Below are 26337 nucleotides of genomic sequence, written 5' to 3'. Positions count from 1 at the left end.
GCCGGGCAGCATCAGAGGAGCAGGAAAGTTTGATATTTTGGGTCGAGACCCTTCTTCAGAAAATGAAGAAGGATCTCGACCCGAAACATCAAACTTTCCTGCTCCTCTGATGCTGTTTGGCCTACTGTGCTCATCCAGCTTCACACCGTGTTATCTTGGATTAAAGTTGTCCTGCTTTTGTGGACAGGACATGCCTGGCAATTTTATACATTGTCTGGTCGATGTTATCATTGTGCCTGCACCAGAACAGCTCAGTTAGATGGTTCTGGATCAATAGGCGTCAGCACATTAACCAGGTTTCGATCAGCTCTCCAAGCCTTTGTTGCAGCCAATGCAAACAGCTGTGCCTTCATACCATGGAGCTGCCGAAAGACGATCATCTCCCAATTATGGGTCCCAAAGTTGGAGACCAAGACAAATCATCCATATGGCATTTCCGCCTGAAAATGTTTGCATATTTCATTTATACTGAGATGCTAGGCTTCCCCACGATTGAGGATGGACATTCATTGAGCCCCATCCTGTTAGCTGTTCAATTTTTCATCATTCATGAGTGGCTGGGTTTGGACTGCAAAGATTTCATCTGGCCCATTGATTGCTGGACCACATTGCTCCATCCATCACTGTTTCCCTTTTCAGCATGCATCTACTCTTGTACTGTAGCCTCATCAGGTCTTCACATTGATTTTTGTTTATAGCTTGTCATGTTTCTGAAATTATCAGAGTGATATGCTTCATAAGTACTTAATTAAGTCTGGAGTGCTTTAGGGCACCCTGATGTTTTGAAATGTGTGGAATAAATGCAAGTTCTCTTGTTTTCTTCTTTCTTAAAGTGAACTCAAGATTCCTCAAGCCAATTGCATACAAGAGGTTAATGTATAAATAGCTAAGCAGATGCTAAATAATACAGCATACCAATTCATATTAAACCAACATGAGAGAAAGTGTCATTTAATAGTGACAAACTGTTGCAATATAGATCATCGAGATGCCATTCAAATTGAGAATCATTTTCCTCCCGTTAAGATCACAACCTGAAATGGAAAAGGTCATAGTGTTGACAATGAATCCACTCTCCAAACCCCTTTGTAATGTAATATCACTATTTGTTTGATCGACATTTGTGTCTGAGCTGCCCATTAAACCAACAGACATATGAAAAGAATCAGGAAATGTGATCACTCAACGCTGTTAGGAATAACTTGTTTGCCTGCACAATGAATAATTTAAAGTAATTTCAGATGCAACTTATGCATGCATTTTTCTAGAATTTTGTGATACAAAACTGACTGGATAGATACCTCCAGTATTCTGAAGAGAGATAGGTTGACAACTAACCTTACTAAAGCTGCATTGCTTGCCTCCTGCTTCTTCCTGGTCTATTTGGAAAACGCCACTTGGTCACTATTCCTCCGTTTTACTTCCTTATTTTGTAGAAATAATCCACTCATTGCTGCCCTCAATACAAATGGGCTTTCAAACACAACTAAGATAACAAGGTGTGAAGCTGGATGAACACAGCAGGTCAAGCAGCATCAGAGGAGCAGGAAAGCTGATGTCTTGGGCCTAGACCCTTCATTAGAGAGGGGGATGGGGAGAGGGTTCTGAAATAAATGGGGAGAGAGGGGGAGGCAGACCGAAGATGGATACAGGAGAAGATAGGTGGAGACAAGAGAGTTGCAGTGGGAGAGAGATCCCCTGAGGTTGGTCCGGAGGGAGGAGGGTAACTTCTTCAGGTTAGGCATCCCTGGAAGTAGCTTCGCAGTGAGGTTAAAATTGTGATCAGAGATAATGGGAACTGCAGATGCTGGAGAATCCGAGATAATAAAGATAACAAACTAGACACGCCTTGTTATCTTAGATTCTTCAGCATCTGCAGGTCCCATTATCTCTTCAAACACATCTATACATTGAGCACAGCTGACTGCAGTCCTGGCAGTGAAACCATTGTATATCAATCTCTGTGAAAGGCTTTCTAAGGCAATTCTACCTTGGAAAAAGTCTCTAATCTGTTAGTCCCAGCAATACACCAAGCACTAATGCCTTTATAAAGCCATGGGTTAGGGACATGCAACACAAAGTAATCTCTATGTCTTTCTCTCTGCAGCCTCCAGGTCCCACTCCGATTAATGAAAAGCCCAAGGACCATCCCCACCACCACCTCACAGAGCACCTCTGAGGGGAATTAGTTGCAAGAACCCCAGAGGATGCACCAATAAGACTGTCCTCCCAACTTTGCACCAGAACAGACACTTCCGCCTAGGTGGGCAACCTAACTAGAGTCAGATTCTGGTGAGCATAGTGCTGACTCCCACCAGCAGCTAGAGAAACAGGAAACAGCTAAGGCTGCTGACCCTCAGAGGACAGCAGGGAAACAGGCTGCTGAGGCCAGTACAGATAATCAGCCTCTGGTCTCAACCATGAAAGACCCGAAGGAGTTGAAAAGGCAAGCAATGGAACATCAGGCAGAGGTGCTGGAGGCGGTGCAGACTGGATAAACAGGCAGGAGGCTGCTCAACTTCAGTCTGACATTGTGATTCCAGTATATGAGCCACTTGTCTGCCTGCATGGAACTGATGGAGGTGTCCAGGGACGGCCAGGTCCAACAAAACAGTCAGTATCTGCCACAGATGTGCAGGACCATTAGCTCCATTGCTTGAGTCACAGATGTATTCCATCATTGGCTAGACAAGAGGAGGCCTAGGGACCTTGATCCAGGTGCCTGGCCTCAAGGGGTGAGGAAGAGTACCATTGCTGACTGGCAGGGAGGAGGACAGGATGGCAGGTGATCAAGAATTGTTATCTGAGGATGCTGCAGAGATGTCCTTCTGCACCATCTCCTATCTGCCAGGGTCCTAAACACCTCCATCAAGCCAGGCCAAGGAGTTTGCACCTGCGCTGGAGATCCCCAGAAAGCTATACCCCGGTCCACTAAAAAGATCTCATCAAAGTAATTTAAGGCAAAGCAGCAAATAAATCATCAACTTTCCTCAAACTCAGCTACCAAGATGGCAGCAAGCTGGCGTGATAGGAAAATTACAATGAAAGCTCAAGGTTTATTATTAGGAAAATTGGGTTGTACAGGGGACATGGATGGCTTTATGTTTTAATTGTATTTTATGCTAAAGCAGACGAAGTTTTAGTTTAATTTTTTGAATTCTGTGAGTGGTGCAGGGATGCCAGGAAATTTATTGACAGGCATATCAATGAGACTTTTCAAAGCCTTGAGCTGAATAGTTTAGTGCTGTAGATAATAACAAGGAGAAAAGGAAAAAGTGGGTGTTACCTTGCAACAAGATGTCCCGTGGTGTTGAATGTTAGAGGCAGAAATCAGTTCTTTTCAAAGAGACAACTACCCATTAGGCTTCTCTTTCAGGCAGGGTGCAGGACGTTGTCAGAGCAAACAGGTGCGAGTCTGTGAAGCAGGTTGGACAGAAAAGAAGTCCCAAATTTTAATGTCAGTCAGAGAATGCCCCAGTAACAAAAGGTCATGGGAGAGGAGTTTAAGGAATCTACATTAATAAATAGGAAGTGAACTACATAAGCGGTTTATTTAAAGGTAAATGTAGAGACATTGACTAAAGAAAGAACATTGAGCAAATGCAAACATTTGCCAGAAATAAATTCATGTTGGTTGTGGAACTGAACAAGAAATTTTAAAACCAAAGCACAGTGACCTTTCTCTGAGGTTTGATATCTGTTAGGTTGTTGTGAGGGTCAGAGCTTTGAAATTTTATTCCTGATATTTTTAATTAGTCAATTTCAAATTGTTTTTATATGATATAAATAGTTGTGTTTTTACTCCTTTTGTATGTTTGAAACTTTGATCACTAGACAATAGGCTGCTGTCTCATTTAGAGAGCGATGACTGGTGGTGGTTTAACCTGAGGGTTACCATGTGTTAGGTGAGGGCAGATATGGAGAAGGACAATCCTTTGTGGTAACATCAGTCGCTTCAGGAATAGGATCTATGCTGTTGGCATCAATCTGCATTATAAACCAGCTGTCCAGCCAACTTAGCTAACCAAAGCTCTGTTAAATCTGTTTCGTTAAAAGTACATCAGGTACAATTCCTTACTGATGCTTTGTCTGGGAAACTGAACAGGAGGTTATGGCTGTAAAATGAGCAAATTTACTTATGGTTAACAGCAAATAAAATAACTTCATATTTTAAAGTTATAAAGAAAGCCTTCCTTTGATGAAGAAATGCCTTTGTGCCATAATCAGCTCATAATTCTGAACGTCCCTGTAGGTTACTGCAAAGTTGTTCACCCTCAGATGTAGCCACTATCAGGTTCTGTGAGCCTGTCTGCTTCAGCTCAATACTGTGCTGGCTCATCATCATTATCATTGGCTTCCCCTGCATCTCCATCACTCTCCTCTTCTTTCTAGTCTGAAGAGGCAGATGGTTGGTCTATCTTCCCCTCCCTAATGTTCTCATCCGATTGCTAAGGTAGGTTATGCTGGGCACAGCAAACTATCACTAGTCTGGAGACTGCCTAATGACTGTTGGAGTTCGCTTTCAGACCATCCAGTACAAGGCAAGCCATTGTCAGAAAGCCCTGTGACTGTTCAATGTTCAATGCCCTGCACAATGGAGAAGCACCAGTGACAGGGTTGAGCCTTGGGATCATTAGGCATGGTCCTTTAGGATTACCCATGGTAATCTCTGGGACAGCCATGACTATGTAGCTATGATTGTATGCTGGGTTACTTTGTTACCACATAAAGAAGGAGAAGATTATTTCTTAGAGAAGCAAAACTATCTTTTCTGACATGATGTGAGGAACTAAAAATCCTCCAAGTGAAACAGATGTCCAATAGTGCTTTCAATGTTGTGAAAGGCATTCAGGAAATTAAAGGGGTCCATCATGCTCAGTAGAAACTGTACCTGTGACCTCAAGCAACAAACTTCTAACATGACCAAGCCATCAGTAATTTATTAAGACAAATGCTGGGGGTAGGTGCAATGGAGTGGTGGTAAATGAACTTTACTTAATTGAAACAAATACATAGAGAATTTAATAACTGGAAAAATGTTTGAAAAGCTGTTTTGTAGTAGCTGAAAAGGTGAAAGATTTGTTTGGTCATAGTGATATGAAGAATTGTCCCTGGAGGAACTAACTGGCATTGTAGCTGTGCAGTTGTCTCAAATTTGTGTCTTCACTGTCAGAATGTTTCGGGAGCAGAAAGGTGTACTTACTCTGAAGTTGAGCCTGGTGTCTCATAAGAGACTATCATGTATCTCAGATGTAATGTAACTAGCAATTATGTTATGAGCACTGAACTTATTCTGTTTATTAGGTCTAAGCCTTAGTTTTGTCAAAGATTCACATGAGCATTCTTGCCCAACTGGTATCAATAAACTCAGAATAAATCTGCAGATGGTATCTCAGGTGGTTCTGGTAGGTGACTACCACATCTTTATAGCACTCCCTAGCACACGTAATTATCCTAGTGTTCTCCATACTCTAAATCTGAATTTCCTGCTCGTGTCCCCATTGTTTTTTCACTGTGATTCTTCCTTCCACGTCCTTGTTTTGTTTCTCCATTCCCCATAATCCTTCCAATGCCCGCAATGACCACTCTGCAAACTTCATTCCCCTTTGCTCTTTATGTTTCTAATGTTGGAGGGTTTGATGTATCTGTGAAGATTTGTAGTTCGGGTTGTTGATGTGGTTGTTGAATTGATCGCTGAGCTGGTAAGCTTGTTCACAAACGTTTCATCACTGTGCTAGGTAACATCATCAGTGCGCCACTGGTGAAGCATCTGTGTTCTGTCCCACTTGCTATTTATTTGTCTGGCCTTGTTGGGGTGGGAGGCATCACTTCCAGATTTGTTTCTTAGTGGTTGGTATATGGGGTCCAATTCTACACGTTTGTTAATGGGGTTCTGGTTTGAGTGCCAGGCCTCCAGGAATTCTTGTGTGTGTCTTTGCTTGGCTTGTCCTAGGATGGCTACATTGTCCCAGTCGAATTGGTGTCTCTCTTTGTCCATGTGTATTGAAATGAGTGAGAGTTGGAAAAGCACACCCACCTGTAAGATTCTGAGAAATTAATAGCAAAACTTTAACCAGCTGTTGGGAAATTTGAATCTTTGCCTCGTACTTCGTTACGCTCCCCACCCAATACAGTGGGGAAGCTCTGGATGGCCAGAGAAGGTTCTGTCCATTGGCTATGAATTCCATGTGGTAATACAACACATTAGCAATTTGTTGTAGAGAAGGTTGAACTTAAGTTAAACAATTTCTGCAAATTTGAAAGTCAAAGTAAATTAAAAGATATGGCCCTGTCTTTGTGCATCCAGAAAATCTGTACATTTATCTCTATTTACCAACCTCTCACAGTAAAACAATAAATGAGATAAATAACCAGAATATGCATTGTAATGAACAAAAACAAAGTTGCTTAGGAAGTGTCATCGGACCCGAAACGTTAACTCTGATTTTTTTTCTTCACAGATGCTGCTGGATCAGCTGAGCTATTGCAGCAACTTCTGTTTTTATTTCTGATTTACAGCATCCGCAGTTCCTTTGGTTTTTATTATGCATTTTAATGATGTGGCTGAGGGTTAAACATTGGTCAAACACTGTGAATCTTTCCTATTTCTCTTTGAGTGGTATATGCACAAATGTCTGTCATGTTAATCACATTATAACAATGACGACACTTCAAAAACATTTCATTGGCTATAAAATGCTTTGCGAATGTTCTGATGCGTGGAATGGTGCTTTCTAAATGCATGGCTCAGCTGCTTTATTCCAAAAAGCCCAGGATTTTGCGAGGCTCCCCGGGATGCAGGGAGCCAGGCTGGCTCCCCACATGTGCAATGTGCTGTAGATTTGTCTGTATGAACAGGGAGAGATTTCACACCCTTCATCTTTGGCTATAAAGTGACCACACCATCGAAATTGGGAGGCAATGGCTTAGTGGTATTATTGCTGGGCTGTCAGTCAGAGACCATAATGTTCTGGGGCCCAAGTTTGAACCCTACCATGGCAGAGTCTATTGTGACCATGAATCCATTTTCAATTGTCATGGAAAACCCACCTGGTTCACTAATGCCCTTTAGGGAAAGAAACTCCATCTTTACCTGGTCTGGACTACATGTGACCCCTGATCCATAGCAATGTGGTTGATTCTTGAATGTCCTCTGGGCAATTAGGGATGGGCCTAGCAGCAATGGCCTGGTCCTGTGAATGAATAAAAATAAAGCTCCATGGTTGTTCTTGATATCTGGGGGAGCTGACATAACTTATATTCTGGAGCACTCACTTGTAGGCAATGATTTGCTGCTTCATGTTGGTTACAGGGCTGGCTGCTAGCAGGCAAAGGAAGCCCTGGTTAATGATTTGTAATGTGTACGATGGCCCATGAGGGCCACTGTTTAGCAGATGATAGAACTGATCAGGATGAGATTCTAATGCCACACTGCACTGACTGGATCAGTGATGGTCAGCTTACAGATATGGACTTTGTGATAACATTGCTGTCTGTCAGACCACACCATGGGGCTAACGATATTACACCAAGTACTAAAGTACAAAAATACTTAGAACAGCTCCTCGTTCCATCCATTATCTGTAAAGGATGACTCGATGGATTTGCTTGCCTATCATCCTCACAGCTTCCTTAAGGGGACAAAGCAAGTTGAAATAGCACCATGTTCTCAGTAGAGATTCACATTGGAAGCTGGTGTGAGCTGAGAATGCTGGCTGTGGACAGAAAGGAATAGAATGCTTTGTTCACTCCATGCATTTCTCTATACAATAGCTGTGAGATTTAAATTAGATGAAAAGACAGAATTATCTTTTAATAATTTATTAACAATGGGATTTTACGGGGTCAGGATGTCCCTAAGCACTTGAAAAGCAATAAGTTCCCTTTCTTAAAGTATGGTCACCATTGTGAAATGTACTCCTGGGTTTGCTAGATAACTATGAAATAGATGAGCATAGCTTTGTGTGGTGTTCACTGAGGGCGTAACATTGCTCAGCTTCTTAGAAATGAGATTTTTAACATCCACCTGAAATGGCAGCTAGGTGCAGCCATAGTTTAACAGCTCACTGGAAAGCCACATCTCTGACACTATAATAAAAACCAAAAGAATTGCGGATGCAGTAAATCAGGAACAAAAACAAAGTTGCTGGAAAAGCTCAGCAGGTCTGGCAGCATCTGTGGAGGAGAAAACAGAGCTAACGTTTCGGGTCCGGTGACCCTTCCTCAGAACTGGAGGAAGGCCAGCAAACTTCTGAGGAAGGGTCACCAGACCTGAACCTTCAACTCTGTTTCCTCCTCTACAGATGCTGCCAGACCTGCTGAGCTTTTCCAGCAACTTTGTTTTTGTTCCTGACATTACTCTCACCGCCACTGCATCACCTCCAATTATTTATTCATGAAAGTTTTCTTCCAAAGCTATAGAAACTTATCAACATCATCATTAAGTGAGGTGCTGCCTTACAAACTCGCTCCTCCATCTCTTTTACATTTCTTGGATAATAAATGATTTAAGGATGCATTTTAATCTAATTCATTTTTATCAGATAAATGAACGTAACTTTGAAACCCTGTAACAGTTGAGTGTAATACAAGAGAATTCAGAAACCCATCTGGTTCACTAATGTCCTTTAGAGAAGGAAACTGCCATCCTTACCTGGTCTGGCCTACTTGTGACTTCAGACCCACAGCAATGTGGTTGACTCTTAACTGCCCTCTGGGCAATTAGAGATGGGCAATAAATGCTGCCTAGCCAGCGTTGCTGTCATCCTATGAATGAATTAAAAACAAAGAACAATTTTGTGATATACACTTTGGTAAACATTTCTGTAAATACTCGTAAAATGTTGAGGTCTCATCTATTCTTTTACTATTCCAAAATGGTATTAAAAATTGTTCGTGTGTGCTGCATGTTTGAGGCCTAGCTTAGACTTATTTCATTCACTTATGTGATGTGGGCATCATTGGCTGAGCCAGTAATTTTTCCCCATCTCTATTTGCCCTTAAGAAGGTTGTAGAGAACTGCCTTCTTGAATTGATACAGACCATTTGGTGTAGGCCAAGTGCTCACAGTGCTCAGAGGGAGGGAGTTTTGATTCAGTGTTTCTGAGGGAATGATGATATATTTCCAAGTCAGGATGATAAGTGGCTTGGAAAGGAACTTTCAGTGGGTGGGGTTCCCATGTGTTTGCTGGCCTTCCAGATGGTGGTGGTCATGGATTTGGACGATGCTGAAGCTGCACTCATCAAGGCCAGAGGGGAGTGTTCCATCACAGTCCTGACTTGTGCCTTGTAGGTAAGTCTTGTTCTGCAATACTCCTGGCCTCTGATCTACTCTTGGAACCACTGCACATATATTGGCTAAACTAGTTCAGTTCCTGATCAATGGAAACCCCAAAGTGTTGAGGTTGGTGGAATTCAGTGATAGTAATGACGGTCAAATGACCATGCCTAGATCAAGTGGGGTACAAAGATACTCATGAATCTGTGGGCAGTCTGAATGTTTACTAACCTGAAATATAGCTATGCAATTGCACGAGAATGTAACACTTTTTTGTGATCTTTGTAACCCTTCTCAAGGACACTAGGGACAGGCAATAAATGCCTGCCAGCCAGTGATATCAACATTCCAGAAGTGAATAAAAAAACACAGTGTAATAAAATGAGAGGCTGGATGAACACAGCAGGCCCAGCAGCATCTCAGGAGCACAAAAGCTGACGTTTCGGAACCTAGACCCTTCATCAGAGAGGGGGATGGGGTGAGGGTTCTGGAATAAATAGGGAGAGAAGGGGAGGCGGACAGAAGATGGAGAGAAAAGCAGATAGGTGGAGAGGAGAGTATAGGTGGGGAGGTGGGGAGGGGATAGGTCAGTCCAGGGAAGACGGACAGGTCAAGGAGGTGGGATGAGGTTAGTCGGTAGGAGATGGAGGTGCGGCTTGGGGTGGGAGGAAGGGATGGGTGAGAGGAAGAACAGGTTAGGGAGGCAGAGACAGGTTGGACTGGTTTTGGGATGCAGTGGGTGGAGGGGAAGAGCTGGGTTGGTTGTGTGGTGCAGTGGGGGGAGGGGACGAACTGGGCTGGTTGTGTGATGCAGTGGGGGAAGGGGAGATTTTGAAGCTGGTGAAGTCCACATTGATACCATTGGGCTGCAGGGTTCCCAAGCGGAATATGAGTTGCTGTTCCTGCAACCTTCGGGTGGCATCGTTGTGGCACTGCAGGAGGCCCATGATGGACATGTCATCAAAAGATTGGGAGCGGGAGTGGAAATGGTTTGCGACTGGGAGGTGCAGTTGTTTATTGCGAACCGAGCACAAGTGTTCTGCAAAGCGGTTCCCAAGCCTCCGCTTGGTTTCCCCAATGTAGAGGAAGCCACACCGGGTACAGTGGATGCAGTATACCACATTAGCAGATGTGCAGGTGAACCTCTGCTTAATATGGAAAGTCGTCTTGGGGCCTGGGATAGGGGTGAGGGAGGAGGTGTGGGGGCAAATGTAGCATTTCCTGCGGTTGCAGGGGAAGGTGCTGGGTGTGGTGGGGTTGGAGGGCAGTGTGGAGCGAACAAGGGAGTCATGGAGAGAGTGGTCTCTCCGGAAAGCAGACAAGGGTGGGGATGGAAAAGTGTCTTGGGTGGTGGGGTCGGATTGTAGATGGCGGAAGTGTCGGAGGATGATGCGTTGTATCCGACAGGTGAACCTCTGCTTAATACGGAAAGTCATCTGTATCCATTGTACACACACACATTTACCCGAGGCTGATATTGAACCCGGTTCCCTGGTGCTATGAGGCAGCAGTGCTAACCACCGAGCCACCGTGCCTGTCCGCATTTGTTCTGTAGAATCTGGAAGAACATCCCTGTCATTTCCAGCCTCACAAAAATGATTTAAAGCTTCCCTTTCTCCAGTGAAGCTCATTTGTGACAAAATACAATCAGTCCTGTCCTAAAATGACGGTGGGCATCCTATGAAAGTAATTATTTTAATTCTTCAAAATATATTTAAAGATTTGACTGCAAGATATGCATCAAATAAGCTCTGAATTGGCTTAGAATTCTGAAGATTTATTATGTGGAATACTATTGAAAGGAGGTTGTTTATTTACAGTAATAATAAAGTATAATTGAAGTTCTCAGCTCTTATTCCATATGTTACCATTTTTTTACTTTTTTACATGAATTGGAAACTTAGCAGTATTAATTCTTCCTGCAAAACTCCCAAAAATCTTTGAAACCTGGGATCAAGATTTTCTCATGCAGTAGGATGAAAGTGAAAACAGAACAAAAGCTGTAGTTGGAAAATGTTATTATGCAAAGCTTTATTATGGTTGTATTAAATTCTCTGCTTGTTACTTTAAAATAGTACAACGGAGTTCCGAACCTGTCAATGTCAGCAAATAACCCACCAAAGTAATTTTGTGTGAATAAGCAAGGTTATAGTCACACCGTGTGAATTTGTCTATTTGCATTGTGTCTGATTCTGAGAAAAAAGTCAGGGCTATTTTAGCTGAGTTTTGGAAATAATAAACTAATGTATTTATCAAAGCACTCTTCTCTGAGTCAAAAGGTCATGGGCTCAATTTCCAACCTTTGTTTGCCTCTGCACTACCCACACGGGTTTGCCCAGTCATCGATAAACTTTCTCCTTGAACATACATTTTGTGAATAGCTGAATCACAAAAGTTGAAGGTGCCATGCATTGAAATAAACTGTGCAAATTAAGGCACAGAATGACAGGATGAGATAATTAATTCCAATCTGAATATTTGTACATGTAATCAAAACTGACCACAGGTCTGAAGATGTCATCTTTCTGAAGAGATGTTAAACCAATGTCTGACTGCCCTGTCATAAATGTAGAAGACTCAACAATACCAATTCAAAGAAAAGCAGTGGTCAACTAACATCAATAAAATAGATTATATAGCCCTTAGCAGGTCACTGCATGCGGGAGCTCACTTGTTGGCTGCTGCATTTTCTAAACTACGACAGAAACTGCAGTTCAACTCAACGTCATCAACTGTAAAATGCCTTGTGTTATGCTAACATTGAACTATAGCAACACACTTTTTGTTCTTTTCTCATGGCATGCAGCTTAGTACAATGCACAGTGCAATTTTAAATCAGTTAATTTAAATCCTGATCATGACCCATGGCCCATTAAAATAATGCCAGACAGAAAAATACGCTATAAAGTGCATAATGTTTCCATTGTGCAAAAAGCCTCCCTGATCACACCACCGTAGTGCTACTGTAAATCTTTAGCTCTTTTAGCTTAACCGATCTTTCAGACAGTTCACAACATGGGGTCAATGAATTTTTTTGGATAAAATAATAAATGATATGATATAAATGAGAATAAATCCAAATGTGCTTTCAGTAGTAATTTAATCACGTGAGTCACCTGAAATTCATAAACTATCAAAGTTTTGCTTTGTTTGTCGTGTCATCAGAACTGTGTGATTGAATTACCATCTACATCTCTCCATCAGCCATCTGTCATCCTACGTGGTGTACTCAATATTTCGAAGAGTCCTTCTACTTTACATTTTTCTAAGTAAACAAAAATATTTTCATTTTTAGAACTTACACTGAGCTACATTATTGAAAGAAAGCAAAGCAATACCCGTAAATGCTCATTATTTAGTTTAAAAATGAAAGATAAAGACTTCATTAATCCTGCTGGAGATATTTATACCTATAACATTAAGTGTTTTGTATTTGCTGTGCATTAGAAAGGTATTAACAGGCAACTGGCTCAAAACATCACACTTGCAGATTCTGCATCATAATGGAACTTTAATTGTTGTACATTCATTTCAGTCAAACTATAAGATAAATCATTAAGCATGATAGCAGCAACTAATGAAAGCTTTCAACATTTTAGTAAACGGGTTTTTAACTAGCATCTTGCTGCTTTGGGCAAGACAAGAGATAAAATGTTAAAATGTTTCATTTATTGCATAATTCATTAAAATCAAATGAATCACCATAACAGAAAGATTATGCAATTGTTTTTCCAATCTTATGATGAGAACCCAGAGTGATTCACTGCCAATTAAGTTATTTTGTCAGTGCAATCATGACTGCCAATTTCTACTCAGCAAGGTCCCACAAACAACAATGTGATAATGTCCAGACAGCAGACATCACCAAACAGAATAAAGGTTAAATATTGGCCAGAACACAAAGGAAAACTTCCTTTTACTCAAGAACAGTCCTATGGAATTTTTTACATTGCTGGAGAAGCATTTGCTACTAGAGCATTGCACTGATAGAACCCTTCTGTGCAGATAGAAGCCATTCAGCCCATCAAATCTGTACGAACAACCCACTCACCACCTTAACCGTAGCCTGCACAAGGCACAGGGAAATAAACCTGCACAGACATGGGGAGGATGTGCAAATTCCACATCAGAACTGTGTGACTGAATTACCATCTACATCTCTCCACCAGCCATCCGTCATCCTACGTGGTGTACTCAATATTTCGAAGAGTCCTTCTACTTTACATTTTTCTAAGTAAACAAAATTATTTTCATTTTTAGAACTTACACTGAGCTACATTATTGAAAGAAAGCAAAGCAAAACCCGTAAATGCTCATGGGTGTGTGTGTGTGTGTGTGTGTGGGGGGGGGGGGGGGGGGGGGGTGTGTGTGTGTCACCTGAGGATAGAACTGAACTCAGGCCCCTGGCAATGTGAGACAGCAGTGCTGACCCCAGAGCCATCACATCGCCCTTCAAATGTTACTGTACTCAAGTAAGGCTTAAACACATGACCTTCCAACTCAGAGTTGAGCATTATTTAGCCAGAGTCTTTAAAAGATTGAATTTAAAGGGAAAGTGGGCTTTGCACTGTGTGAGAAATGTCATACATGATGCTGACATTGGGTACATTGAGATACAAAAAGCTATTTTTCCTAGAATTAACTTTCTGTTCAGTCATCTTACCCACAGATTTATCTTTCCAATGTTTATAATCTATCCGCAAACATCAGTTAATACCCCTCTCAATAGCTTAAGATTGTAAGGTTCTTTTAAAGACCCCAACTGCCGATATCTTCATTTTATGTTGCTGATATTATGGGTTGACCATGTACTATACACCGATTTGCAATTGTGATCCTGTATTTTCAATTCCAGTTTATTATTATTAATTTCCATCAATATTTTGTAATAAGTTAAAGAAAATCTAAGAGAAAATAATGACCAGCAGAAAAAAGAGTCTTACTGACCAAAGGTTGATACATGTGGAAGTTGAAAGAAGCGGCAGATAGAATTCAACCCAGAAAAGTGTGAAATGATTCACATTGGATGGTTGAATTTGAATGCAGAATACATGGTTGATAGCAGGATTCTCGGCAGTGTGGAGGAACAGACGGATCTTGGGGACCACGTCCAAAGACCCCTCAAAGTTGCCACCCTAGTTGATAGAGTTGTAAAGAAGGTATATGGTGTGTTGGCTCTCATTGGCAGGGAAATTGAGTTTAAGAGCTGCGAGGCTACGCTGCAGTTCTATAAAACTTTGGTTAGACAACATTTGGAATATTGTGATCAGAGATAATAGGAACTGCAGATGCTGGAGAATCTGAGATAACAAAGTGTAGAGCTGAATGAACACAACAGGCCAGCAGCATCTAGGAGTTTCATAGAACATACATAGAAAAGTACAGCACAGTACAGGCCCTTCGGCTCACGATGTTGTGCCATGGAATACTCCTAATTCAAAAATAAAATAACCTAACCTACATTGCCCTCAATTCACTGCTGTCCATGTGCATGTCCAGCAGTCACTTAAATGTCACTAATGACTCCGTTTCCATGACTACCACTGGCAAACTATTCCATGCACTCACAATTCTCTGGGTGAAGAACCTCCCTCTGACGTCTCCTCTATACCTTCCTCCTAACACCTTAAAACTATGACCCCTCGTGGCAGTCAATCCTGCCCTGGGGAAAACTCTCTGGCTATCGACTCTATCCATGCCTCTCATTACCTTGTACACCTCGATCAGGTCACCTCTCTTCCTCCTTCTCTCCAGAGAGAAAAGTCCAAGCTCAGTTAACCTTTCCTCGTAAGACAAGCCCTCCAGTCCAGGCAGCATCCTGGTAAACCTCCTTTGCACCCTCTCCAAAGCCTCCACATCGTTCCTATAATAGGGGACCAGAACTGGACACAATATTCCAAGTGTGGTCTCACCAGGGTTTTGAAGAGCTGCAGCATAACCTCGCGGCTCTTAAACTCGATCCCCCTGTTAATGAAAGCCAAAACACCATATGCTTTCTTAACAACCTTATCCACCTGGGTGGCAACTTTGAGGGCCTTGACCCTTCATTGTGTTCAGTTCTGGTTGCCTCATTATAGGAAGGATGTGGAAACTTTAGAGAGGGTGCAGAGGAGATTTACCAGGATTGTGCCTGGACGGGAGAGCAGGTCTTATGAGGAAAGGTTGAGAGACCTAGGGCTTTGTTCATTGGAGCAAAATAGGATGAGAGGTGACGTGATAGAGGTTTACAAGATGATGAGAGGCATGGATAGAGTGGATAGCCGGAGACTTTTTCCCAGGACGGAAATGGCTATTACAGGGGGGCATCATTTTAAGGTGATTGGAGGAAGGTATGGGGAGATGGCAGAAGTAGGTTCTTCACACAGAGAGTGGTGGTTGCGTGGAATGCACTGCTGGCGGTGATAGTGGAGTCAGATACATTAGAGACTTTTAAGCAGCTCTTGGATAGGCACATTGATGTTAATATAATGAAAGGTATGCAGAGTAGTTTGATCCTAGTTGGATAATAGGTCGGCACAACATGGTGGGCCGAAGGGCCTGTACTGTGCTGTACTGTTCTATATTCTATGTTAACAATTTTTTTTTAAATGTGTCAGTAACATTTCTTTAATAAGACTAATTGTTCCTTGTACTGTTTTATACTGTTATCAATTATAGACATTTCCAAGAATGAGTAAAGTGTGGCAAAGGACCAAAAGGTATTTATAAGAGTGAAAGGCAATCCTATTGAAACATTTAAGTTTCTTTGGGGATTTGATAGGGGTGGTGTAGAAAGGCTACTTCCCCATGTGGGAGAGTCTAGGACCAGAAGGCATAACCTCAGAATAAGAGCCACACATTTAAGATATAGAAGAGGAGGAATTTCTTATCTCAGAGAGTAATGGATCTGTGAAATTCTTTGATGTTTGGTAGTTAATTATGTTGAAGGCTGAGACAGACAGATTATTAATGAATAAGGAAATCAAGGATTGTAAGGGGAAGGAAGGAAAGCAGAGGTGAAGATGATTAGATAAACATAATTTTATTGAATGCCAATCACAGAGTCATGCTGCATGGAAACAGGCTGTTTGGCCCAACTTGCTCACACAAACTAGACTTCCCAATCTAAGCCAGTTCCATTTGCCAGTATTTGTCCCACATCCCTCTAAACCCTTCCTACTCATATCAGACTTGATGAGCTGGATGGCCTTTTTCTGTTCCTATGTTTTGTGATCCTAAAGGTCTTGTGGAGCATTGATATCGTACCTCCTTTTGGGTCAGAAAGTCTAGTCAGAATGTGATGGTCTCCAAGGCTCACACAAGAGGTGACAGCCTAGTGGTATTGTCATTGGGCTGTTAATCCAGAGACCCAGGCCATATCCTGGGGAGCTGGGCTTGAATCTTGCCATGTTGGCATGTGAATTCGGTAAAAACCTGGAATTTAGAGTCTACTGCTGACTTTGAAACTGTCTATTGTTGGGAAAAACCCAGCTGGCTCACTAATGTCCTTTAGGGAGGGAAACTGCCATCCTTACCTGGTCTGGCCTACATGTGACTCCAGACCCACAGCAATATGATTGACTCTCAGCTGCCCTCTGGGCAATTAGGGATGGGTAACAAATGCTAGCCTCGGTGGTGTGACTTTCATCCCTTGGTTGAATAAAGAAAAGCTCAAGTTATGTCCTAACAAAACAGGATGATTGATTTAAACGTGAACGGTTCTCAAAACGATGAGTCCACTTTTTGTATGCAGAAGTTTCAATCGCACTTATTTTTGCTTGATCACATAAGCATTACATTTCATGGAAGGATCACTATCTCTCTCTCATGTATATCTGGAAATGTTGATCCCTGAAACGACACATTACCCTCCCACCCCCAGCCCAGCGGAAGAGGAAAACAATTCAGTGTAATTTGAAAATCTGATCCTTTCACTTGCCCTTTTTCGTTCAACCGGCTGCAGATAAAAAGCGTGTGCGTCCCAACAGCGCGGAAAATAAACTGAAGGGTAGACAGAAACACGAGGTTGAACTCCTGCGCCTGAATTCCGGGATATCAAATCCAGAAAGCAGCAGTAACTATCACATCATTCCCCTCTGTACGTTCAAGTTTCACTGACGGGAATCAGCAGTTTCATGCTAATAACGCCAGTACTCACATGAAAATCTGACCGTCAATACTGCCCAAGTGTGTTTTTTTGGATTCCTTCATTAACCCATTCAGCAAATAACATTTTTCCAAGCACATTCACAGCAAACCTCCAACTGAAAGGAGCTTTGAAATTCTGGATAAATCCGGACTTTGAGCGAATTCGTCAATCGTGTGATAGGGATGTTTAAACACTTATAAACAACAAAAAACTGCCGATGCTGCAAATCAAAAACAAAATCAGAAATTCCTTTTAGACATCTGTGGAGAGATACCAGAATTAACGTTTCAGGTCTAGTGACCTTCCTCAGAACTTTCTCTGCACAAACACTGTCAGACCGGTTGAGTCCTGCCAGCTATGAGATGCTGCTTGTCCTGCTGTGTTCATCCAGCCTCACATTTTATTATCCTGCCAGCTATTTCTGTTTTTGTCCCTTTCGATGTTTAAGTTTGGAGATGTAAAACACACGGCGGGACTTCCTGTTGGCCAATACGCACAATCGCAGAACCTACTCAAAACTTCCAAATTCATATGAATAGTGTTTAATGTATGTTTTAATAATAGTTCTGTGTAATTGATTAATTTATTCTGCATTTGTTTTTGTCAAAATATGTTTACAACGAAAATGACCATGAATATTTCTTTGAAAGTTGTAGTTCAGTGAGATAGCACAATTAAGGACAGAGAGCATATTTTTCTCCAGTCTTCACCTTACTTTGTCTCTTGCTAACCACTTTAAGGCAACTGAATCAATTCTTTAACCACATCTCCATTTGGTCTGTTCTAAAAATGTCCCTGGCTACCAATCACATCTGATGGGAGAGATAGTTGGAACTGCAGATGCTGGAGAATCCGAGATAACAAGGTGTAGAGCTGGATGAACACAGGAGGCCAAGCAGCATCTCAGGAGCAGGAAAGCTGATCTTTCAGGCCTAGACCCTTCTTCAGAAAAAATAAAGATGGGTTTAGGCCCAAAATGTCAGCTTTCTTGCTCCTCTGATGCTGCTTAGCCTGCTGTGTTGATCCAGTTCTACACCTTGTTATCTCACATCTGATGGGATTTACTTCTGTTCTTTCAACCTGCTGGATTCCCACTAATCAACCACAAAGTGAATCAGCAAAATCCACTCGATCTTTGTCATCTTATATTTGTTTACTACAATAATCTACTTTCAAGTTTTCATGGTGGCCCACATGTCAGAGCAGTTCTACTTTATCAAGTAATAAGGTTAGCTCTGCTGCCAGTGTAGGAACATTAGAGAATCTTACAGTACAGTAGGAGGCCATTCAGCCTCCATTATATCTGTACCTGTTCTTTGAACTAGGGGCAGTATCTATTTAACAAACTCCTTGCTCCTAATTGGCAGCAGAGTGTCACTGGAGGGAAATACTGGATTCAAACCGTCTTATGCTTTTTCTCGTCTCACTCACATGAATAAGTGCTAGAGGACTGCGAACAATGAGACCCCTGGCAGTGAAGTGGCAGTTTCCCTGCCTCTCGGTCAGAAGGTTGAGCTTCAAATGCTCTCTGTCCCAGATGTGTGTCTGAACATGTCTGAATGGGTTGACTAAAAATATTGATTATGCTGAGTTTCCTTTTGAAACTTGCAACTGAATCTTGTTTTTACTGCTCTTACAGATCATAAACTGGCACATAAAAGCTCTCATCTTCCCCCATTTCTATCGCCAATAGCCTTAATTCTGAGTCTTTTGTTTGTCAACCTTTCTACCAGTGGAAAAGTTATTCTTGTCAAGATTATACATAATATTGAACACCTCATTTAAAATGTCTCTTACCCTTTTTAAAAAAGAAAAATCCTAGCTTCTCCTTAGTCTACATAACTGCAGATACTCATGTTCATAAGGCTGTATACACCCTCTCCAATGTTGATAAAGGATTAATAACAACTGATGAAATATCATTAAGAATTACTGGATTGCCATGTTGCTTGTATGATGCCTTCAATGATCATATTGGATACACCAACTCACAACCTTACCTTTACTTGTTTACTGTAAGTTGGTCATTGCATGTAATTTCATTCTTTTTCATGAATAATGTTATGAGAATGCAAATTATTACTGTCTAGTTCCTTTGAACAGGAACGCTAACATGCCAAATAGTTATTTTGAACTGGTTCTGCAAAGATAAGAAGGCAGGATGTTTAAAGCACAACAATGTACATGATCCTAAGAAGCCATAGGTAAGAGGGTAAAAACACCTTTGTTTTTGAAATTGAAGTAAATTGAACAATTATCATGCCAGAAATTGTGAGAATCACAAAAACTGCAGTGCAAGTTACCAACACACTATTAGTTTCATTCAAACTGACAAAATACAAAGCTTTCCACTGTGAATGTGATTTCTCTAGAGAATGGGATTGTTGAAAGGAATTAATCCATGATTTTGCAGAGTTTTGAGTGATTTGTAATTATAGAGAACAATCTCTTCTCTCTATGAGAATGAATTGAAACAGTAATCCTGAATGTTTAAACGTAGTATAGTTCCGGTACTATTACTGATATATTTTACAGAACATTATCGATATTTGTATGAATATCATAAATATGATGGGAGAATTTCTAGCATTCACTTCTCATTAAAATGTCAGCAATACTCAGAAGTAATGCAAAATGTTGCTAGAAATTAGTTGGAAACTATCTTCCTGTTACGTTTATAAACCAGCAATCTGAGGGAGCATAGGATGTGCAAGGTTTGCCATACAACTGGCTAAATGTAAGCCATATTCTGTTATAAAACTTTAAGGAATAGGAACAAGAGTAGGCCATCCAACCCCTTGAGTCTGCTCTGACATTCAATAGGATTATACCACATGGCCAGTTGTTGTAGTCTGCAAAAATGAAACTGGTTAGATAGTTATACAATCTGCATGCTTCTTTACAAGTACAGAGTTCCACATCCCTTCAGGCTGGTTTTTAAAGAGAGAAATGAAGTGGTAGTGGCTTCCACTTTTGATAATAATGCTTTTTCAATGCTAACCTGGTAAAATAATTGAGACTACTCAAATATTTTGTTAAGTCTGTCAATTCACCCGAAACAGAAATTATACTTTATCTTGTGGTAAATTCAGAGGAATCAAATGTCACATGGCTTTATTGCAATTGAGAGAAAGATTAATATCTGACTATAGCCAAAACATTTTTGCATCAATCTGAAAGTAGAAATATAGCTCCAGCTTGATAGTTAAAATCCTGATGGAAAGGAAGTTTCCCTATTTGAGTTGTCAACTTTTCAAACTAGGATTGAACTGTTTTGATGAAAGTATCAGTGAGGTTTACATAGGAAATAAGGGCTGCTCATCATCTGTCTGCAGCACCTAGTATAGATCATTTACATAATTAATATAAAATGTTGATTATAATTTCACATATTTTAAAAGCAGTATTGGAGGAAAGGTTTGGTTTCACATCAACTGCTTGCTTCAAGTTTTCCACTGTTTTAAAATTCCATAAGACCATAAGACATAGGAGTGGAAGTAAGGCCATTTGGCCCATCACGTCTACTCCGATATTTAAATCATGGCTGATGGGCATTTCAACTCCACTTCCCTGCACTCTCCCCGTAGCCCTCGATTCCTTGTGAGATCAAGAATTTGTGGATCTCTGCCTTGAAGGCATCCAACATCCCGGCCTCCACTGCACTCCAAACATATTTTTATGCCATTTTTAAAACACAATATACACAAGCTCCAGAAGAAAACCTACTGACATGTGAAAAAAATCACTGACTTTTTACATAGTTTTTATTAAAGCAGAGGTATCATTTCAAAAATAAATAGCCATTTACAAAGAATTTTCCTTTAGCTGCAGAACATATACAAACAAGCTCAGAAATTAAGAAATTTACACAAATAGTTTGTTTTCATAATCTTCTCACGTAATTGCATACTATTTAAATTGTAATCCCATATTCCAGATGGATAAAAATCAAACAAGACCAATTAATCACTTATTTCAAGTTGCTTGTGTTTTTCTTTTGTCCAGTGACAGTCTTTCTAGTTCACTATTGCTCACTTAGTGTCAGAAAGTGACATGTGTAGGGAAAGAAGTGACATTCTCAGGATAATATCTAGTGAAGTTACATATTCATTATTGCTGCATTGTTTATTTATGTAGCTTCACTCAAAGTTTCTGGCTGAAGGCAACCTGAAAAGACAGACAGCAGGTTAAATATTCCTCAAAAGTAAAACAATGAATCAGTTTCATTTTAAAGATAACTTAAATAAATTAATTTACAGCTCCTTCTTTTTGAGGACAAATCCCTCTTAGCCACCCTGAACATTTGGTAGAGTGGTACAAGAAGTTATAGGTGTTAAAACTAAATATAGAAGAATACATTGATAGAATACAAGAATACCAATATTGAACAAGATTGATCAACAAGCTTACCATTAACTGTCTTATAATGCAGATTTATAGTCAATTACATTTTTCACTTATCACATGCAAAGTTCTGATAGACTGATTTATTCATTTTAACTCAGTGTATTAAGTAATTCATGAGTTAATAGAATCTGAAAGTCAACTCATTATTGAAACCAAATGCAAATCTCAAACAAGTGTAGATACTGCAGGCTTACCTTATTTGCTGGAGGTCTCTTGGTTAGCCAAAGAATGAAGCAGCAATCGTCTTGGATTTTCTGTTTCATTTCTCTAGACTTCAAGGTCCAGCCATGTTGTTTTTATGAAACAAAGTCTTGGGATCAAGCACAGACCCAGCTGTGCAAGTTTATGCCTTTTAACAAAATATTTAGTCTTGTAAAGAAAATGTTAGTCTTACTCCAAATTATGCAGTTTGGATCTATAAATAATACTGCGTAATATTCAATAGCTAATCAGATTGGAACACTGCAACTTAGAAGTTCTTCATACCAAACACATTTATAACACAAAAAATGTTGGTAGCTTCAAAGTATTGTCCAGGTATTACTTGTAAACAAATAAGTTGATCAGTTGTATCATACCACCTATAGATCTAAATCATTCAATGACTTTTTCTCCAATGAATATAAAGCCAGCGTCTTCTTTAGTGGAATCTCAACCTCTGTCACACCGTACTTTTTTCTCCTGTGCTTCCCTTTTCTAAATGAAATGTAGCAGGCTAATGCAAAAGCTAAGGCAAAGAGTCCAAAGCATAAAACTGATAGTGCTATCAAGACAGTCTCGCATGGAAATACATCTAGTTTTGTTTGAAAAGGGTCAGTTCTTGTCTCTGGTAGACTTTCCTCTATCCTGATGCCAGGATCTTTCCTCAGTAGATTTTCTACGTAACTCTCATTGCTTAATGTTTCATTAACAAAAAGGTTGACTATAACTGAGCTGTGAAGTGGTTCTGGATGCCCATGGTCACTGACTTTGACCAGCAGTCTGTACAATCCATGATCATTCTTCACCAAAGCTTCATGTAGCGTGATGTTACCAGTGCCTGCATCAATGACAAAAGTCTCTGGACGGGGTCCTCTGTGGCCAATGATGCTGTAAGCGATGACAGCATTCATTCCCGTGTCTTTATCAACAGCATACACTTCAGTAATGGAAGACCCAGGAACCGTGGACGGGAGGACCAAGAGAAAAGAGAGGTTAGACTGAGGGAACAAGACCAATGGGGGGTTATCGTTGACATCTATTAGAAGCACTGTCACTTTAGCAACCGCAGAGAGAGCAGGTTCTCCTCCGTCTGTAGCTTGAATCCAAAGAATATAGGAGCTTTGCTGTTCCCTGTCCAAGGGGACACTTGCCATGAGGTTTCCCTTGCCTGTGTCAATCATAAAGTGCTCACTACCATTAAGAATAGACAAGGCCACCCAGCCATTAGTCCCAGCATCAGGATCGATAACCCCAATTACTCCAATCTCACTAAAACTTGGGTAGTCCTCGGGAACAAAGAAATTGAAGTCTTTGTTGATGAACCTGGGGCTGTTGTCATTGACATCCTGGATGGTGAGGAGAACAGTGGCGGTAGATTCCAGGGATGGTGTCCCACCATCGACAGCTCTGATGGTGAGCCTGTACCTGTCTTGCTCTTCTCTGTCTAAGCTGGTTGACACAGACAAGCTTCCGCTGAACTGATCGACAGCAAAGATGGGAGGCACCCCAGGGCCCAGCAGGTAGGTGATGTTGCCCATTTCTCCGCTGTCAGCATCTGTGGCTCTCAGTTTGACCAGGAAGCTGTTCGGGGGGTTATTCTCCTCTATGAATACCTGGACCGAGGGGCTGCTGAAGATGGGGGGGTTGTCGTTTTCGTCGATCAGTTGGATTTGGAGGTGGACCCTCTGGGCCAATTTGTTGGAGTTCTCCGCCACTACTGCCACTTCGTAGCGCCGCTGGAGCTCGTAATCCAGGGGCTGTGCGGTCTCCAGGAGGTACTCATCCCGGAGGCCGCGGTAGCGGGCCAGGCGGAAAGTAGCCGCCGCTCCCTGCAAGTAACAGCGGACCGGCTGCTGCTGCCGGTGCTCGGTGACGGTGAAAAAGGCGAGGGGGGTTCGGAGGGGCTCGGTCTCCTTCAGGTAGAGCACGCCGTCAGCCTGCAGGGCGATGTAGCGGGCAGCGAGCGCGGGGGGGCCCGAACTCACCGGGATGATGGTCAGGCTGACGGTGGCGGTGACCGGGGCGCAGCCGGTGCCGGTGGCCAGCACGGTGAGCCGGTGGGAGCGGGCGGCGTCCCCCGGGATGGGGGCGGCCAGGCGGATGGTACCGGAGGTGCTGTCCAGGCTGAAGAGGCTGACCGAGCTCCCGGGCACCCGCTCCCCGTAGGAGTAGGCGACGTGGGCGTTGTAACCGAGGTCAGGGTCCCGGGCCCGGAGCCGGGTGATGGTGGTCCCCGCCGAGCAGTTCGAGTACAGGCTGAAGCTGAGCTCACTCTCCGGGAATTCGGGGCAGTGGTCATTAATGTCGGTCACCGACACCGTCACGGTAGCCGTCCCGGAGAGGCACGGGCTGCCCCGGTCCTCCGCCACCAGCTCCATCACGTACCGGTCCCGGTACTCCCGGTCTAGCGGCACCTCCAGCACCAGGAAGGGTACGGGCTTGCCGGGGAGCGCCCCGTCCTCCTGGGCCAGAGAGAAGGCGGCGGCGCCCGCCCCTTGCAGCCGGTACCGGAGCATCCCGTTGAGGCCGGGCTCCGGGTCCTCAGCCGCCGGCTCCAGCGGGTAGCGGGAGCCGGGCTCCGCGTTCTCGGGCACCGAGAGCCCCAGGCTGGAGGCGGGGAAGCGCGGCGCCCGGTCGTTAATGTCATCGACCCGGAGCCGGAGCTTGAGAAGGCGGAACAGGCGGGGGGGTAGCAGCAGGACATCGAACCGGAGCCAGCACGGTTCGGCCGAGCCCCCGGTACCGGCATCCGGCTCCGGGCACAGCTCCTCCCGGTCCAACACCGCCGCTGAGGTCCGCAGCTCCCCCGTCTCCCGGTTCAGATCCACGAAGCGGGCGGACCCGGCGCCCGACGCCAGGTTATAGGTGACTCCCGGCTCGCTCAGCTTCAGGTCACGGGCCAGGTTCCCGATGTAGGTCCCCGCCGGTGACTCCTCTTGGACTCGGTAAACCAGCTCGGTGCCCCGGCCCCTGGCCAGGAACAGAGACAGCAGCAACAGGACCGCCTGCAGAAAACAAACGTCGTCTAAGTCCGGGTGCTGCTATCGCTCTGGAAAGATTCCCCAGTTACAGAGACACAGAGAGAGAGAGAGACCTTCACTCTGTCCCCCAGGAAAGGCACCATCCACCCCCCCCCCTCCCCCCCGTCACTACAGCAGGGTCAGGGCACAAGGCTATCGCTCTGGAAAGATTCCCCAGTTACAGACACACACACACACACACACAGACTTTCACTCTGTCCCCCAGGAAAGGCACCATCCACCCCCCCCCCCGTCACTACAGCAGGGTCAGGGCACAAGGCACCATCTCCCCACCCCCCCCGTCACTACAGCAGGGTCAGGGCACAAGGCACCAGCCCCCCACCCTCCCGTCACTACAGCAGGGTCAGGGCACAAGGCACCAGCCCCCCACCCTCCCGTCACTACAGCAGGGTCAGGGCACAGGGCACCATCCCCCCACCCTCCCGTCACTACAGCAGGGTCAGGGGCACAGGGCACCATCCCCCCACCCTCCCGTCACTACAGCAGGGTCAGGGCACAAGGCACCATTCCCCCCACCCCCCCGTCACTACAGCAGGGTCAGGGCACAAGGCACCATCATACCCCCTCCCCCCTGTCACTACAGCAGGGTCAGGGCACAAGGCACCATCATACACCCTCCCCCCTGTCACTACAGCAGGGTCAGGGCACAAGGCACCATTCCGCCCCCCCGTCCCCGTCACTACCTCAGGGTCAGGGCACTCACCTGGATGCGTAGGGAGCAACATGCTCCCCTCCTGCTCGGCTCCATGCTCTAACCAACCGCGCGGTATCTGCTGCTCTCCCGCTGCCCGTCCTTCTCATTACCTCCCCCGCTTCGTAACAGGCCACCCGGGGCTGTCACTCTCCGCCACGCCCTCCCCTACACACTGACTGACATACACACACACAGTGACAGGACTCACTGGGAACTAATACCCTCCCCTACACACACAGACACACACTGACACAGACACACACACACACTGACACACACAGACACACACACAGACTCACATACACACACATGCACACACACAGACTCACATACACACACAGGCACGCACACACTGACACAGACACACACTGACACAGACACACACTGACACACAGACACACACACAGACTCACATACACACACATGCACACACACAGACTCACATACACACACAGATACGCACACACTGACACACACTGACACAGACACACACTGACACAGACACACACTGACACACACAGACACACACACACTGACACACACAGTCACACACACAGACTCACATACACACACATGCACACACACAGAC

At 43.4% G+C, this 26337-nt stretch overlaps 1 protein-coding gene across 1 annotated transcript; it reads right to left on the bottom strand.

The window, feature by feature from the left end:
* Positions 1 to 21190: 21190 nt before the first annotated feature.
* Positions 21191 to 25843, bottom strand: LOC125453394 (protocadherin-20). The gene is made up of 3 exons (XM_048532911.2): positions 25758 to 25843; positions 22007 to 25018; positions 21191 to 21572 (listed from the first exon to the last, which is right to left on the bottom strand). Exons 1-2 carry the CDS (start codon positions 25800 to 25802, stop codon positions 22394 to 22396), a joined length of 2670 nt encoding a protein of 889 aa, XP_048388868.1. The 5' UTR covers positions 25803 to 25843; the 3' UTR covers positions 21191 to 21572; positions 22007 to 22393.
* Positions 25844 to 26337: the final 494 nt, after the last annotated feature.

Source organism: Stegostoma tigrinum, chromosome 6 (genome assembly GCF_030684315.1).
Source record: "Stegostoma tigrinum isolate sSteTig4 chromosome 6, sSteTig4.hap1, whole genome shotgun sequence".
Lineage (NCBI taxonomy): Eukaryota > Metazoa > Chordata > Chondrichthyes > Orectolobiformes > Stegostomatidae > Stegostoma > Stegostoma tigrinum.
This window is presented reverse-complemented; position numbering and strand designations above follow the sequence as displayed.